This window comes from Saccopteryx leptura, chromosome X, assembly GCF_036850995.1.
Source record: "Saccopteryx leptura isolate mSacLep1 chromosome X, mSacLep1_pri_phased_curated, whole genome shotgun sequence".
Classification (NCBI taxonomy): Eukaryota; Metazoa; Chordata; class Mammalia; order Chiroptera; family Emballonuridae; genus Saccopteryx; species Saccopteryx leptura.
In genome coordinates this window covers 11,121,241-11,139,150 of record NC_089516.1, presented here as the reverse complement: position 1 = coordinate 11,139,150, position 17,910 = coordinate 11,121,241, and the positions used below count along the sequence as shown (strand labels likewise).

At 39.4% G+C, this 17,910-nt stretch overlaps 1 protein-coding gene across 1 annotated transcript; it reads right to left on the bottom strand.

Moving 5' to 3' along the window:
* Positions 1-1,956: 1,956 nt before the first annotated feature.
* LOC136385706 (large ribosomal subunit protein eL31-like) lies at positions 1,957-2,334 on the bottom strand. The gene has a single exon (XM_066356869.1). It carries the CDS (start codon positions 2,332-2,334, stop codon positions 1,957-1,959), a length of 378 nt encoding a protein of 125 aa, XP_066212966.1.
* Between the last annotated feature and the right edge of the window lie 15,576 nt (positions 2,335-17,910).

Here is a 17,910-nt window from a genome sequence, read left to right as displayed (position 1 = left end):
TCTTCAGATGAATAAAATACTCCTGTATTTATAGTGGATGCCGTAAACCAGCCAGCCATGATATTTTTTATATCATAAGCAGCTGCTCTCTGAGCTAACACAGAGTAAAAGGGGCCGATTTGTATTTTTACATCCAGATATGAAACCAGCTTTCAATAATTTGGGAAGCATGTACTGCCACTTGTGATCCTCGGGGTGCTAATTCTTAAATGAACCCTTAAATATTACAGATATTATGTTAATAGGACCCTGAAAGGTAACCCTATTTTAGCCACTTATTCGAAAACAGGAAATTTTAAGGAATTAATTGATTTTGACTTCAATATGAAATATTGGCACTTGTGGTACTATCCTGTGAATAGATAGAGGCAGCATTTATGACCTTTTTAACTACATTCCATCCACTGAAAAATGACAACTATGCTAAAGAAATGCTTTCCTCCTTGCTACCGGCTTCTCCCAATGAGAGCTTTTAGCAAAGGGCATAGAAAATCCTGCCAATAAATAACAAAAATTTATTATCCCCACCATCATTTTACAGTCTTGCTCTCCCCACTGGAGGAACACAGAGAGCAGAATAGATAAAATCAACCTACTTTGCTCAGCACCAAGGACATATTATTACTCAAACTGGGTGACTAAGAGGATTAGTCCAGGAGAAATACACAGACTGAAAATGGCGTTGCCCCATGTTTCTTGGTCGTGGTTGCTGTCATTGTTATTCCAATTTCCCACTACTAATGGCTGTCTGGCCCAATTTTTTCCAGTGCCACAGAAATCAGAATTGTCTTCAGCCCCCAAAGACACTGAAAGCCAGAAACCTCTTGAGTCAAAAGCCATCTTGATAGAATCATTTCGGTATTATTTTTGTGGGACTGAACATTCCTCTCCTGTATAAGAGAGACTAAAATGCTTTTAAAAGAGGGCGTCTTCAGGCTCCTTGAGTTGAGGAAGGAAAAGAGTTGGAGCCAGAAAGAGCTTAACTGGAATGAAAAGCATTTTCCTGGACTCTGCTCTCCTGAATTAATCAGGTCCAGCATAGGCGGCTTAAAGAGCTTGTTGGGGAAAAAATTCCTTTCTTGTATGACCGAGTATTTCTAGCCAGGCTGCATACACAGGAGTGCTGTCTAGTATTTGGTCCAGGGCCATTGCAACCAGAATCAAAACAATTGTTTGCCATTCTATTAAGGAACTTCAATAATCAAAGGAAATCGCAGTATGTGTGAAAAGACCCAAATTTCTCTACGTTAGTGATTTCAAGGGTTCTTGTTATAGTGATTCTTGAAATTACAATTACAGTTCATGAAGTTTCCCGGACAAAGCCCAAGTATTAGACTTGATTTAAGAAAAGAAGCAAGGAAAGCTCCAGTTTTTATTGCGAAGAACTTTAGTTTAGTTTTACCCTCCTTGTCTAAGTCCTTGAGGAAAATAGCTTGCACTGGGGCTTAAAAAAATGTATCTTTCCTGCTTAGTAAGCATTTTTAAAAAATTTAACCCGAACTCCCTCTTTCCCCCCATGATTTGAGCATTAATTCCCATATGTAGGCTATCATTGTCATAGCTAATCTATTGCTGCTCTAAATACATCTTTTATTATGCTGCAGATCTCAATAACTTACTATGCTGGTTCAGTTACAGCAATGGCATCCCCAAACTCTCCCCAAAAAAGACATTCATAGGAGCAAGGGGCAAGGCACCAAAGATTAGTTGAGTGTCTCCAAAGAATCAGGCACTGGGTTGTATATTTTAATCAGTGCAATGTAAGTCTCCACTTATCTGCTGTAAGGCTGGTGTAATTATTCCCATTTCGAGATGAAGAAACTGAGAGGTTCCATTTACAAAGAGATTCTGCCATTCTCCCAAGTTTCTACAGTTTGAACCCCGGTTGTCTGATCTCAGAACCCATGCTCTTGTTTTTGTTTGTTTGTTTATTTGTTTTATAACTTTATTCAACAATCAGCAGTTAATTTTCATCCATAATAACTGTAGATTTTTTTTAATGGTCACAGGTACATAGGTAACCAATGCAAAAAGCTTGTTTGGTGAATCTTCATGATCATTACATTTTCTGGACAACTGCACCCGGATCCGGTATGGGACATTCCTTATTCCTTTATCCCAGACAGCTTTGTTGAGTCTGGTGTCAGTGTGCACATCTGGAGTTCCAATCTCCATCATGGAAAATTTCTGGATTTTTTTGAGTGCCCAAGGGGCACACTTCTTGAAACTCACTCCATGGATTTGCTTGTGAATGTTGATGGTGTACTCTCTGGTCACTGCCTCATTGATGTCAGAATGGCCCTTCTTCTTGCCACCCTTCTTTGTGGGAGCCATTATGTCAAGCCCAAGTTGGAAAGAAAGACCCCAGGGTATTTTCCCATGCTCTTTCTGATATGCTACATTGCCTCTTGTTCAGCATAGATCATATAATATCCATTTTGCAGATGGCAATGTAAAGGCTAAGAAAGCTTTCCACTTTCTCCAACTCCCACAGTAATCCTTGAAAGGTTGATGTTCCTGGAAACCTATTTACTATACCAAGCTACTCAGTATATTGACTCAAGATGGTCTGGCTAACTCAAAGTGTTGTGTAGGTAGTGTATGGACTACTTCAGAGAAGCTATGCTTGACTATGGAACCTATTAAAAGACACATAATACTTATGTAAAAAATATCACCATGTCAGAGCTTCTCTTGGTAGGATCCTTTCCACTATGACATTTATCTTACACTATCTCATTGGTGGCCTGCAACCATTCATCTTTACTGTTATGTTGCACTGACTAGCTCATTATTGAGGTTTCCTATATTCATGACAGCACTGTGGCATTCTGATTTCCCTCTTGAGCTATGCAGACATGGTACTTAGTGAGGATAACTGAGTCTTGCATCAAAATCTGTGTTTTTACACCATTATTGGGGCCACAGCCCAGAGGATAAATATGTACCCAATAAACCCCAAGGAAGATGTTTCCAAATACTCCCAACCATGCAGAATTAGCAGAATGGGACAGGGACACATTTCTCTTTACTTATATGAACTCACCCTGGGCATCTATGTCTGGGAGGACCCTAGATTTCTACATATGTCATGGTCAGGGTAGTAGATAAACTCTAGAAAGGGGCTGTGGTGGAGGATAATAGCTTATCACCAAAATGTATCACCCCATTCTTCCATAGTAATAGAGTTATTGCCAGCCCCATTGAATACCTCCCCATCTTCTTCCATTTGAGCCACTCTGTACAGCCACATTGGGTTTAAACATGGCTGCCTGGGCCCAGCATATGGATGTCCCAGGTTTGGTTCCTGGTCAGGGCACACAGGAGAAGTGACCAATTGCTTCTCCCCCACTCTCCCTTCTCTCCCTCTTCCCTTCCTGCAGCCAGCTCAATTGGTTCGAGCATGACCCTGGGCACTGAGGATAGCTTCTTTACAGCACATGAGCCTCAGGTGCTAAAAATAGCTTGGTACTCAAGCATCAGCCTGAAACGGGGTTTACAGGTAGATCCTGGTTGGGGTGCATGCATGAGTCTGCCTCACTATTTCCCCTCCTCTCACCTAAAACAAAAGAAGACAAAATAGCTGCCTGACTACATAACATTTCTTAGCATTCTTTGCAGTTACTTGTGGCCATGTGGCCATGCTCTAGTCTAGACCAATGGTTCACATAGCATCATCATCATCTGAGAGGCTCTTGGAAATGTAAGTTCTCAGGCTCAACCCCAGACATAGCAAATGAGAAACTCTGAGAATGGGACATACAGTCTGTGTTTTAACAAGCCCTCCAGGGCATTCTTATGCAGGCTAATTAATGTTCTTGAAAATAGAATATGAGTAGAAATAATGTGTGTTCCTTCTGTGCCTAGGCCTAAAGACACTGAATATGCCTTTTTCATGCCCTCTTCTTACTTCCTTCAGGCTAGAAGCAGTCAAGGACTTAACCATGCAGGTGGTAACAATGGTTTAGGGCAGAGATTTTATGCCAACTTTTATACCATTTTGATGAAGCTAAGGAATCTTTCAGATTTAAGTTTAATTGTAAAAGTAAAATACATAAGATTAAAAAGAAAGCCATTTGAATTTATCAAATCTGTGCAATAATACTTTATGTACATTTTTAGTAATGCATTAACTAACAAGATCCGTTAGTGAGTCTAATGACTTCCATTAACCCAAATATCTGCAACAACTAATATAATATGGAAAGTATCTGTGATTTCTATCAGTGACAAAATCCCAGGTACTGCTAATAGTACTATGGGTTGTTATCAACATTCATAATGTAAGGAAATACTAAGTTTCAATTAGATATTTGTGGTAGGCTAGTGACACCCAAAGATATTCATGTCCTAATTTTCAGAAACTGTGACTGTTACCTTACATGGTAAAAGGGATTTCACAGAAGATGTGTTTAAATTAAGATATTGAGTTGGTGAAATCATCTTGGATTATTCAGGTGAGACCTAAATTTAATCACAAGTGTCCTCATTAGAGGGAAGCAGAAGATGACTGTACAACAGAAAAGGAAATGGCGATGTGGTGATGGGTGCTATGTTGACAGATTTGAAGATGAGCAAAGGACCATAAGCCAAAGAATGCAGGCAGCCTCCAGATCCAGTTAAGGGCCAGGGAATAAACCCTCCTTTGAAGCTACCAGAAGAAATACAGCTGCTAACAGCAAAGGACCATAGGCCAAAAAATGCAGGCAGCCTCCAGATCCAGTTAAGGGCCAGGGAATAAACTCTCCTCTGAAGCTACCAGAAGGAATACAGCTGCTAACACCTTGACTTTAGCCAAGGGAAACCAATTTAGATTTATGACCTGCAGAACTGTAAGAGAATAACTCTGTGTTGTTTAAAGCCACTAAATGTGTATTAATTTGTTACAGCAACAATAAAAATACTTATAAAGAGTTAATTCAAATAATGGTATTTTTCCCCATCCAAGTACATGAATCTCCTGAATTCTACTCATAGGCTCTAGGTAAAGAACCATCATCACCATAAAGGTTTGAGGATCTACAAAGAAGAAGGAACCTGGGTACCTAAATGACTTAAAAAGTCAGAACTGCTTGTGGCCTGTTATAGTATCTTAGTTTCCCTTAACTATTACGGGAGTAGGAAATTCCTTTAGAAGGGATAGTGAATAGATCTAAGGAAACCATATATGGACAGGAGAAAGAAACTATAGCACCTCAGTCCATCCAACTAAGAAGCAAACAGTGCTAAGTATACAGTCGGCACTGAAAACTCAGAGGACAGTTCCAACTAGGTCAGTAGCAGGGGGTGAGTTTCAGGGCTGCACACCAGGGGGCAAGGTCAGAGACTATAGAGTGATAAAGGAGTTCGGGCCCTTGCAGAGAGTGGCCAGGCCTCTCTCTATACTCCCAATTCCAACTCCCAGGCTCTCTGTCAGCTTGATGGAGGCTTTGGAGTATTTGGCCAATAGGACCATGACCTCTCTAGCAGCCATGCAAAAGAGAGGGTTTACTGCGTGTTTCTATTCTATATCCCAGACACCTGGGCTCTTCTTGTTCCTCCAGTCATGCACCTTTAGCCTTCTCCCCTAATTCTGAGACCCAAGTTGGGCACTCTGGTTTTAGTGAAGGGTCTTCCTTCTCAGCTTCTTGGACCTCAGAACTCCCTTATGGTTTTCACCTTTCCTCACCCTGCTGTTTTTAGTTCCTCCAGGCGAAAAATTTCAACTTCATGTCAGCCTTTCACCACCAGCCTCTTCAGAAACCTTACCCACAAGTGAAGCATGCCCTCACCTCATCTGGAATGGGTAAGGGTCCTGACACACCTTTCTTTATGGTTCTGCCTTGAAATAAAAATATGAACATTTCTCGGGAGTATTACTGGAAGATTAAAGAGCTTTATTATATATATGCATAAGGACTTTGCTGATATAATTTTACAGTTATTTATAAAGATCTGTAATCCCATAATAAAGCAGATTTGGCAGAGAGTGGCTGTGATGAATTTTGGAGATGTTAACAGCTGATGAAAATTGGAAAAATTAAGTAAAAAGAAGAATTTTTGTCTACTGCAAATGCTGTCTGGAGTAGCCATTAAATAATCATAACTCTCCACAATGGTGAGGAATTTGGTTGAATCAAAGTAAATATAATGGCAGCAATCAGAAAGTTCAAATAGTAGACAAATATAAAAAAATTAAAAGAATGTTTGGTCTTAATTATACATTGTGATTTTTTTTGTGTCAGTGAATAAAAATGTCTAAATTAGCTCTGGGGTAGAAATATAGAAATTATGAGATAATTATAATTACAGTTTTATTTAGTGCCTCAAATGCATTTCTAGAAAGTTAGGAAAAATCTCTCAGATTTTTTTCTTGAGTGTAATTATGATTTTGGAGCTTCCATCAATACACAAAAGTCAACTGCATTTTAATATGAAAACACTTTTAATTATTAGGAAAATTATTTTTTAAAAGCTACCAATTATAATGGTAATATAAGTATATAAGTTTAAAACAACACACATTTATGATGACAGTCTCTGTAGGCCAGGAATCTGGCTGTGGCTTTAGTAGGATAACCTGCTTCTGGGTTTCTCACAGGCTGCAGCTGTTTAAAGGCCCAAACAGGCAGGACCCACTTCCAAGCCCACTCTCCTGTGCTGATTGACAGGATTCAGTCTCTTGTAAGTTGTTGGACTGAGGCCTCAGTTCCTCAGGAATTGTTGGCAGGAGGCCTCCTTCAGTTGTTTGTTACATGGGCCTCTCTCTCCACAGAGCATCTCACAGCATGACTGCTGGCTTCACCACAGGGAGCAAAATGAGAGAGTAGGGGAAGGAACCACCAAGAGAGACCATGCCAGCAAGACACAGGTCACAAGGTTTTGTAATCTTATTTAGAAGTGACATCTCATCACTTTTACTTATTCTATTGGTTACTAGGTCCAACCTACACACAAGGACAGGAGATTATAAGAGGATGAATATCAAAAAGTGAGGATCATTGGAGGTCATTATAGAAGTCTGCCTATTACAATTTATATCAGTCCAGTAGAAAATTCTGAAAAAGGCATTAACAAGTAATTCACAGCAAGGGAAACCCATAAACAATTGAAAAGCTGCTCAATTGCTATAATAATCAGTCAATTATTAATACTACAATAATATATCATTTCATGCCCACCAAAATGGCAAAATTAAATAGTGACTATAACAGTTATTGATTATTTCTATAATTTGGAGCAATGGTAATCCTTGTACAGTGTAGATAAGTGTGGAAATTGGTACAAACAAAACTTTGTACCAATTTGACTTTACTTAGTAAAGTTCACATGTAGAAACCTTCAGTCTGGTAATTTCACTTGAAAGAAACTCTTGTGCATGTGCCCCAGAACTGTACGAGGCAGCCTAATTTATAATAGGCAAGAAATGAAGAAGAAAATGGCAAGCACCAGTAAAGTGGATAAATAAATTGTGATATAACCATACAGCAGGATACTATGCAACAATGAAAATGAATAAACTATAGCTATACACATGAACATGGAGGAACATAAAAAGCATACTATTGAGTGAAGTAAGCAATTAACAGAAATATACATACAGTATGATTCCATTTATATAAAGTTCAAGGACAAGGGAAGCAAAATAATTTATATATCTCTATTAAGGAAGTAATTAATGAAACTAACAGTGGCTTTCTGAGGTGAAGAATAGAATACTATCAAGGGGAGATACATAAGGGTTTTAAAGGTATTGGGCAGTGTATACTTAATTGGTTTTCATTATTTTTCAGCAGTAAACATAAAATACATTATTTTGTACATATAGATTTGTCTTATGCTAAAAATGCGGGGATAATAACAATAGATAATGTTTACTGAGCCCCCTCTGTGTCAGCCACTTTGCAGACATTCTCTTTGAAAGAATGAATGCTGTGCTTTTATTTTTAACTTTACCTCTCATTTTCTGTTTATTGTCTTTTACATCCAGGAGTGATTGCCTAAAATAAAATAGAACATACTGTGTAAGTAAGGGGACAATCATGTGATAATAAAATGAACACGATACTAATACTCTCAAGAAGAATTTTCCCTTTATACAGAATCCAGAACCTAAGGCCCTTTAATCCACCCACAGAACCCTTTGGACTAAAAGTAGCCACTGGACAATCAGACTAGACTAGATGCTGTCAACCTTAGCACTTTTGACATTTTTTTTGCTGGATCATTTGTTGAGGAGGCTGTCCTGTGTATTGTAGGGTGTTCAGCAGCATAGCAGCCCTGACCCCCACCCACTAGATGCCAGTAGTCTCCCTTCCCCAGTTGTGACAAATGAAAATATTTCCAGATATTGTCAAATGTGCCCTAGGAGGCAAAATCATCCCTGGTTGAGCTCTACTGAACTAGATGATCTTAGCACATTCAGTGGGAGTACACATATAGGGAACCTATCTGTCACATGTCTATTTCTCATTCCCTGGTTAGTTTTCATTCATTCATTTATTTGCTCAACATTTATTGAGGTACATTCTCTAAGAACTAACTGGGAAGTAGCTTTAATAGCTATATCATCACTCCAGGTTTCTTGAACATTACCCACTTTTTAGCAAAAGTGCCAGCTCAGAAAGAAACCAACAGTTTATAATCACAATTCTGTACTTCTTTCTTTTCTTTTCTTAAAATTGAAAAGTTTGGAGTGACACTAGTTAACACACAGGTTTCAGGTTTACAATTCTATAATACATCATCTGTATATTGCATTGTAGGTTCACCCCCCACCCAAGTCAAGTCAAGTCTTGGTCCATCGACATTTATCCCACCTATACCCTCCTCCACCTCCCTTTCCCCTGGCCTGACAATCATCACAGTGTTGTTCGTATCCGTGAGTTTTTTTCTCTTTTGTCTTTTATTGCTCAATCCCTCCACCCCCTCGTCCAGCCCCCCACTGCTGTCAGCCTGTCCTCTATCTATGAGTCTGTCTCTATTTTGCTTGTTAGTTCATTTTATTCATTAGATTCCACATATGAGTCAAATAGTGACTTTTTATTTTTTTAATTCCTTTAAAAATACACAGAAGGATAGACCTCAACAGGATTCAAGAATGCATTAGTGCCCACTTGTAGATTTTAACTAACCTTAAAAGGGGCCACTTATAATCTCCACAACTCAGGGCTAGTGTGGTTCCTTTGAAGTTTTGTTGAGTTTAGCATATGAGGAACTTGCAGCTATGTAAATTGAGTAGCTGCTTTAATTGATTAAATCATAACTTGAGCTAAGTGGATATGCTGAAAGCAAGATTGACCTGTATTAAAAATTTAGAAAAGGGCATTTAAAAAAGTTAATGCACACAGAGTTTTTTTTTCCTACTCGCATGGGGAAGATTTTCAATCTTCCTGTAAGTGAGGCCACAGACTTCATCAAGCCCTTTGCAGGTTAATTTTCTTCATTTAGTCATTTTAAAGACTCTCCCCTCATTGTGCCTGATTGCCTCTGTCTCTGTCCTCGCACATATTTTTAAATTGTGCATTTACAAGGAATAAAAAGAAACTCCTAACTTGCAGTGTAATTGTGCATGAGGAGTACATTTTGGTCCCTGCTGCTGTGTCAGAGCCTCAGAGCCTCAGAGCCAAGATGCTGTTGCCATGGAGACAGAGATGTTGAGCTGGCTTTATCACCTTTGCCCTGCAATTTAAAATCATCCTCACAGCAAAGCTCTGGCAGACACAGGGCTTTCTCTGGTAGGTCAATCACCTCCTCCCCTTTTCTCTTTTAAAAACAACTTGGCAGATTAATGCCATTTTCATTTATGACTGTTATAAAACATAATGTAAATATCCTCTTGCACAAAATGAATGAGTAGCTCTTTATGTTGTCATGTTCCAACATGAAACTGGAATCCCTTGCAACTTTGCCAAAACCAGTTTCTTTAATAGGTTCTTCTTGGGGTTCTACCCCTTCTCTTGGCTTTCTGACAGTACCAGAGCAGTGGGTAAAGAACAGAGAGAAGCCAAGGACATTAGAGGATGAGACAAAAAGCAATAGAAAGGAATTTACTCACAGGCTTTTAAAATGTTGTTTAAACAAACCCCACTAAGTTTGGGGAGTAGGTCACTCTCATACATTTCTAGTGAATGACTGGACCAGAACTGCCTTTCTGGAGGCAACTTGGTAATATACATCAAAAGCCTTAAAATGCTCCTTGCCCTGTCAATGACAATTCTAGCAAATTTTCCAAGAAAATATACATGAATGTAAACAAAGATTTGCCTACAGGATTATTCATCATAGTTTTATTTATAACAGTAGAAATATGGACACTGCCAGATTCAGAAACATGTCCATAAAAGGGGATTGGTTAGATTAATTCTAGTACATCATACAATGAAATGCTAGGCAACTATACTACATAATAGTGTAGAAGCATATTTATTAATCTGAAAGGTATTCAAGAAATACTATTTAATGGGGGGAAAAGCAGGTTACGAATCACTAAGTGCATTAGTATTCCATTAAAAATAATTATAGAAACACATAAACATAGGGGAAAACTGGACAGTTATATGCCACATTTTGAACATTTGAGTGTTATTATAGTTTCTTCTTTTTTATTTCTCTATTTTTATAACTTTTACAGTGACCCTCCATTAATTGTATGATTTGAAAGGTCAATTAATAAAAAGTAATTCATGCTTATGTAACATATTTAAAAATTTTAAATGTCCTAGAAACTTTTCTTTAAGAAAGGGAATTTCTACACAATGTCCTGAGAATTCTAAGACCAAGTCACTACCTTCTGCTCTCAAATTGATTTAAAAAATGGGGGGGGCAATTTATTCTTTTGGAACTCACAAAACACAGCTAGTTAAACCCAGTTAAAAGCATTGAACCAACTGAATTTTTGAGCCACTCTAAGCCATTGTCCAGAATAGCCCCCAAGATAGCAGGGCTCACACTATCCATCACCTGCGCCTGAACTCCTGCTCCCTAAGTAATGACATCCGCCAGGGCTGGCTCTGCAGAGGGGAGGTACCAGATGCTGTGAAGAGATGAGATGAGCTGCAGATGACGAGATTTTATAGCCCCATCTCTGCCTACTCAGAGCCCGTCATGGGGATGCAGAGATGGGGGTGGGGAATAAACCTTGAGCAACCCATAAATAAACTTGCAGCTAGAATGTGATTTCAACTCTCTAGTCTCTCTCTCCCTCCCTCTCCCTTTCTCTCTCTCTCACACACACATGAATTTGTCATTACCAATGTCAGCTTTTTCCAATATGTATGACAGGGCAGTGATGAGAGAGTAAGCATTCTTTTGTCACCTGAATATATTTTCTTTCATAGTGGAGAAATTTTTGTGAGTCCAAAATAACGTGCATTTGATGTGAACAATTGAGACATGTCATGTCGTCAGTGCTCATTACAATGGTGATTCTCTTCCCCACTCCAATTTCCTCAACACCAAACAAGATAAACACTTGGGGCACTACAAAGTATATGACAGGCTGAATGATATTTCCATGAACTCATACTAACTGTGGAAATCTTCAAATTGCCTGGTAATACGAGTACCCCTTTCTATCACCTCTTTGCTGCCCTGAGCCCCTGAGGGGTGTGGCCTTCATTATCTGAGGCAGGGAAGCTGAGGTCCCCAAACATCCCCCTGGCCTGCCTCAAAACTTCACCTTCAGGTTTTTATTGACTGACTGCCCTATAGAAGTCTAGAGGCAGCCCTGTCTCTGGGCAGGCAAGGGAAATCAAAGGCAAGATGACTTCTCAAATCTCCATTAACTGGAATGTTTCAAAAGATAACCCTTAATCATCACAAGAGAAGAATCTGCAGCGGTTTTGAATTTTGAAAAATAATATTGGCCAAAAGGTACAAGATAGAAAGGTCTAGAACAAAGCACTAAAACTACATGGCAGCCTTTCATTAATCAGTCACCCCAGTAAATTTAATTAAAAATATAAATTAGTAAATATAAGACCTGAGGTAAAGCAAAAATAAATAAACAAACAAACTATGCAACAACCTTGACAAGATGATTCCTTAGAATTTCAAGTCAGCATAGAAAAACACATGGCAAAATAAAACCCTTTTCTTCACCCCATTCTCTCTCCTAAGGTCAGGCCTTTTTCAGTGCATTTGTATAAATTTCAGTTTTATTTTTAAAAGATAACTATGCTAATATCTGCTTGTAAAAAAATCCAAATGTTTTGTTAAAAATTATTTCATATTAACACCTCCCTTCCCACCAGTGGCAGTCATTAACATATATATTTGAGTGAATCCAGACATTTTCTGAAATACAACCTACCGTTTTTATACAATTGGGATAATTATCATTTCTGTAATAACCACATACCATGCAGACCATTGCTTTTTTTTTTTTTTTTTTCTTTCTTTTTTTTTTTTTTTTTCATTTTTCTGAAGCTGGAAACAGGGAGAGACAGTCAGACAGACTCCCGCATGCGCCCGACCGGGATCCACCCAGCACGCCCACCAGGGGCGGTGCTCTGCCCCCCAGGGGGCGATGCTCTGCCCATCCTGGGCGTCGCCATATTGCGACCAGAGCCACTCTAGCGCCTGAGGCAGAGGCCACAGAGCCATGCCCAGCGCCCGGGCCATCTCTGCTCCAATGGAGCCTTGGCTGCGGGAGGGGAAGAGAGAGACAGAGAGGAAAGTGCGGCGGAGGGGTGGAGAAGCAAATGGGCGCTTCTCCCATGTGCCCTGGCCGGGAATCGAACCCGGGTCCTCCGCACGCTAGGCCGACGCTCTACCGCTGAGCCAACCGGCCAGGGCCAGACCATTGCTTTTTAATTTCCCCAATATTGCTTTACATCTGGTACTTTTTGAAAAAGGTCAGAATGTCCCTGTATGCCTCACTATACTTTTCTGTAAAGTGGTAACAGAAACAGAAACTACTCCATAGGGTTGTTCTGAGGGTGAAATGAAAAGCTCTTGGCACATAGTAAATGCCCAATAATTATTATCATTACTATTGTCATTATTATTATCATTACTGAGCATCCCTTACTACCACACACTCTGCTAAAAGTTTTATGTGCAATAGTTGAATTTTTATTGCTTTATATCATTCCATTGTATGAACACCATCTATTTATCTTGTTGGTTGATGTGCATGTGAGTTCTCTGTATTTTTGGCTATATTAATAACACTACTATGAAACATTTTGTACTTGTCCTTTGTGGGACATAGGCACCCATTTCTTTTGGGAACACACCTTGGAGTGCAATTACTAGATCACTGTTCTGCATCAGTAGATACTGCCAAATAGTTTCCAAACTGTCACCAGTACTCATTTGTTAACCACCACCTGTTTTGTATCAAGCACAGAACCAGCTGGGTTTGGAGCTACAGGGTAAACAGAACAGTCCCTACCCTACAGAGTTAGAAACGCTACCCCCACTGGAGAGCATCTGAAACATTTTGGCTTCTACTGTCCCCTTTCACATTCTAGTAGAACAGTATGAGCACCATGTGACTAACAGAAGAATTGAGAAACTGAAAAACGTAAGCAACGTGCTCATAATCTCCAGGATCACAAAGCAAGTCAGCAGAAGAACTCGATTTAGTTGAGGAACAACAACAAAAAATTTTAAAACGCACACAAAAAATTTCACTCTTCTCTCTATACAAGTAGGTTAGAAAGCTTCAAAGGGGTGCCATCCTCAGGTTTATGAAATAGTGGGTAGTTCATGTCCCCCACTGCCTTCGTTTATACCAACATGACATATATTAGTACAGTGTATCTGAGACTCCAGGGAGCTCCTGAAAACCTTCTCAGTGCTCTTGGAAGGAAGTCTCAGAATTGAGCTACTTGAGCTAAGCCTTAATTTGGCTCTGGAAGAAGGTAAGTAAGAGGAACTAGTAGTTACTTTTCCTTATGCTTAAGGAGAGTGGATATCTTAATAAAAAGAGAGAAATTATTCTCATAACCTCGTGGTTAAATGTCCTATTTGCCACAGATGGCTACATGCTAAATTTAACATAGGGCTGAACTGATATGAACAGTCATGGGTGGAGGGGATAGACCAGAGTTTCTCAGCCTGGACTGGTGACATTTCGGGGTGGATAACTCTCTGTTTGTCGGGGGTGTCCTATGCATTGTAGGGTATTGAGCAGCCCTGTTCTCTACCCATAGATGTCTGTAGCACCCCTTTCCTCCAGTAGTGACAGCCACAAATGTCTCCAGATATTACCAAATGTCCCTTGAGGTGCAAAATTGTCCCTGGCCTCACTACTGAACATACTTATGTTAAGAATGTGGGACAGTGGAGCTTTTATATTTTTCATCATTTTAAATCTTGAAGATGGGTCCTATTGTGAAGTAAAAAGGCTGACATTTAACATCAAAGAACTTTGATACACTCTAGACAAGTGGCAGGAGCACTTAGTCCTCTCCTTCCTGGAGAGAAATACACTAGAATACTAATACGGAGTAAAAAATAGAAAACCTCACTTCAGTTCTTGAAAAGTCTGAGTTATTCCATTTTTCAATATGACTTTATTTTAAATTCAGCAGTTCTTCAGTCACTTCTTTGCTGAATAATGATTTGCAATTGTGTATTGGTTGTATATTAATAAATATTTTCAAAGAGCTTTAAGGTCTATGAAAACATTTTCTTCTCTTAAATGCCTTGTTCTTGATATAATATATATAATTTTTCCTATCTCTGAATAAAGGCTTTGGTAAATAGATGCAAAATTTTGTTTGGATCTTATCTAATTATGTCTAGCTGGTTCAAAGGGATTATTTATTTTCAAGGGAGGAATTTATTTTCCATAATGATGAAAGTTCGACTGTCTAACTCTCTTATTTAGTTAGAAGAAGTAATTATTGAGTGCCTACTAGGTGCTGTTTCCTGGGGATAAATAGGTGCACATGACAGGCTCAGGGAGCGTGCTGGTGTTGTTAGGGAGAAAGAGCACTATTTAGCCTTCAGTGGTGGCAAGTTCTCAGTTCTGGTTCTGCCAATAGCCAGCTCTGAGAACTGTGAAGGGTCACTCCATATTTCTAGAACCATCTATTAAATGAAATAGTTAGTTAACTGAAATGGCAAATAGATTTTACCTCTTATGCCGACTCACATCAACTGCTATTGACTGCCCAGAATACTTGCAAAAAGGGCTAGAATTGATTATTGCTGTCTAGCATGGACATATTATGGGAAACTAATGACATCCCACATGGATTTGCAATCTGAATCTAAGGATTATGACTTGCAATGACTCTTCCTTCCCACTCAGTATAGTTTGGCATGGGAGAGCAAGGTTATTTAATTTTCTTACTTTGGAAACAGGCTATATTCTCCATTCCCCTATTCTCTACTTCTAATTCTGTTGGTCCTACAGAAGAATTGCAAATTATTCCACAATATCATTCCCCAAAGGTTAGTTGCAATATTTTCTGACATCCTGTTCCATCTTTGAAAAGATCAAATAAGGCAATACTTGACCTCCCTTCCTGCAGGGCCTTTTTGAGTAAATGATTTTCCAGTGCAGTGAGAGATTACTGTTTTCTTAATTTTGAATAGATGAAAATAGACACCAATCAACAAACCTTTGACTAAGGGGGAGAAATCTCTTTAACTCACATTTTACTTCAATTACATTGAGGACAAAGGAGCACATTGCTCCCTGTGCATGAATAGATGCTTCATTATTCAAAACAAGCATCAAAGAGCATTCCGTCCCCTATAGAAATATGCAATCACTGTTTAATTCAATGGTAGGATGCAAATTTAAATTCCCAGAAGGGGAAGGCTGTTAATGCCATTTAAATTGGTTGTAAATTACAGATAATACGCTTGAGACCCTCGAATACAGATTAGTGGAGTATTGCTTTAGGAATTCAATTCTACTTTGAACTTATTGTGTATTTATCTATGAAAAATAAAGCCGTGAAAGCTGTTTACAGCTACATTTTATTGCCTATCTTTTTTATTTCTGAAGCAAATATTTCAGTTTTAAATGCCAAAGAGATGGTTCAGCAGAAAATAAAGAAATGTTACAATGTTAAAGACAGATTAGCATTCTCAGAGGCAGCTACTCATTAAAAACAAACAAAACAAAAACTGAAGAGAGGGACACTACAGTGGAACTGAATCCAGATATCACTAGCTGACTTTTCCAGCCCCCCCCCATTTCTATTGGTGTTTCTGCACTTTCAATAGTCCAGTCTCTGGCCGTACTCGAGTTGCATGAGGTAGGTTCTCAGTGAATCACCAGGTAGGGGCGAATGTTGTTCCCCAGATTGATGATGCAGGTTGATGCCTGTGCTGTGTCTGAGGCCACTCAGCCAATGCCCCAGGGTAAACCAAGTCTGTCACCACTGGGTGCTTGCACACCTCTGTGGCAGGGCAGGGTCTCAGGGAGTCGTCACAGTGAGGCCAGCAGAGTTTATCAGGCCTAAACAGACCAGGACTTGGCTGTGTGAAGGGGAGGGCTCTGTACAGAGCCAAGATTTGGAAGCAGCCCAAGTGCCCATCAGTAGATGAGTAATAAAAATGTGGTGGTATAGTTACACAATGGGATACTACTTGACTGTTAAAAAAGAAGGAAATCTTACCTTTTGTGACAGCATGGATGGACCTGGAGAGTATTATGCTAAGTGAAATAAGCCAGTCAGAGAAAGACAAGTACCGTAGGATTTCACTTATATGTGGAATCTAATGAGCAAAGTAAACAAACAAAATAGAAACAGACTCACAGATACAGAGAACAGACTACTGTCAGAGGGAGTTAGGGGGACTAGGTGAATAAAGGTGAAGGGATTAAACAAAAACAACAACCTCATAGACACAGACAACAGTATGGTGATTACCAGAGGGCAAAAGGGGTAGGAGAAGAAGAAGAGGGTAAAGGGGTAATAAATGGTGATGCAATGAGACTTGACTTAGGGTGGTGAACACACAATACAATATACAGAGGCTGTATTATGGAATTGTACACCTGAAACCTATAAAATTTTATTAACCAGTGTCACCCAAATACATTCAATAAAAGACAAAAGCCATTTTTTTTAAGTACTAGTGTATAAAAAAAATTCCCTTGCCTGACCAGTGGTGGCACAGTGGATAGAGCATTGACTTAGGATGCTCAGGTCCCAGGTTCAAAACTCTGAGGTTGCCATAGGAGTGTGGGATCATCAACATGATCCCATGGTTGCTGGGTTGAAGCCCAAGGTTGCTGGCTTGGGTCCAAGGTCACTGGCTTGAGCAAGGGGTCACTGGCTCAGAAGGAGCCCCCCAGTTAAGGCACATATGAGAAAGCAATCAATGAACAGCTAAAGTGACACAACTACGAGTTGATGCTTCTCATCTCTTTCCCTTCCTGACTCTTCCTCCCCCCCCTCTTTCTCTTTATCTCTCTCTTTTGCTAAAAACAAAAAATTGTACAGCCACAAGACAAACATGAGTTTCAGAAATTAGAGGCTGTGATTCTTTCTTGCTGCTAAAGTGTATCAGCCACTGAGAAATCGTTTCTCATTTTCAAAGATTAACTAATCATGAGTGGAATGCCTGATGGGCAAGTCTTTGTTGGAAGAATTATTCCTTAAAACCAAGGGCCTTTCAGAAGGAGGAAGTGTTGGATAAAAATGGACACTTTCCAGAAAGGTTTCTGAGCTCCCTGCTTGAAGAGTAGCAATTTCCATTCCAGTTCATAGAAGTGAAAACAGCCCCCACTTGATGTGTTTTCATGGCTCAGGCAGGAAATAGGTTACTGGGGTTGATACAAATAAATCAGTTTCCAGCCTAGTGTACTCTTAGCAGGCTGCCTATGGGGTTTGTTTTTATTTTTTGTGTGTGTGAAACTGAAAGATATAAAAATAAAAGAGTTGCCATTGATATATACACACAGAATGAAGCCAAGCCACGGACAATGGCGGATTGCCTAATTCATTATGCCGG

Coding starts and splice junctions, on each gene's coding strand:
- LOC136385706 (XM_066356869.1), bottom strand. CDS start 2,334: ATGGCTCCCACAAAGAAGGGTGGCAAGAAGAAGGGCCATTCTGACATC.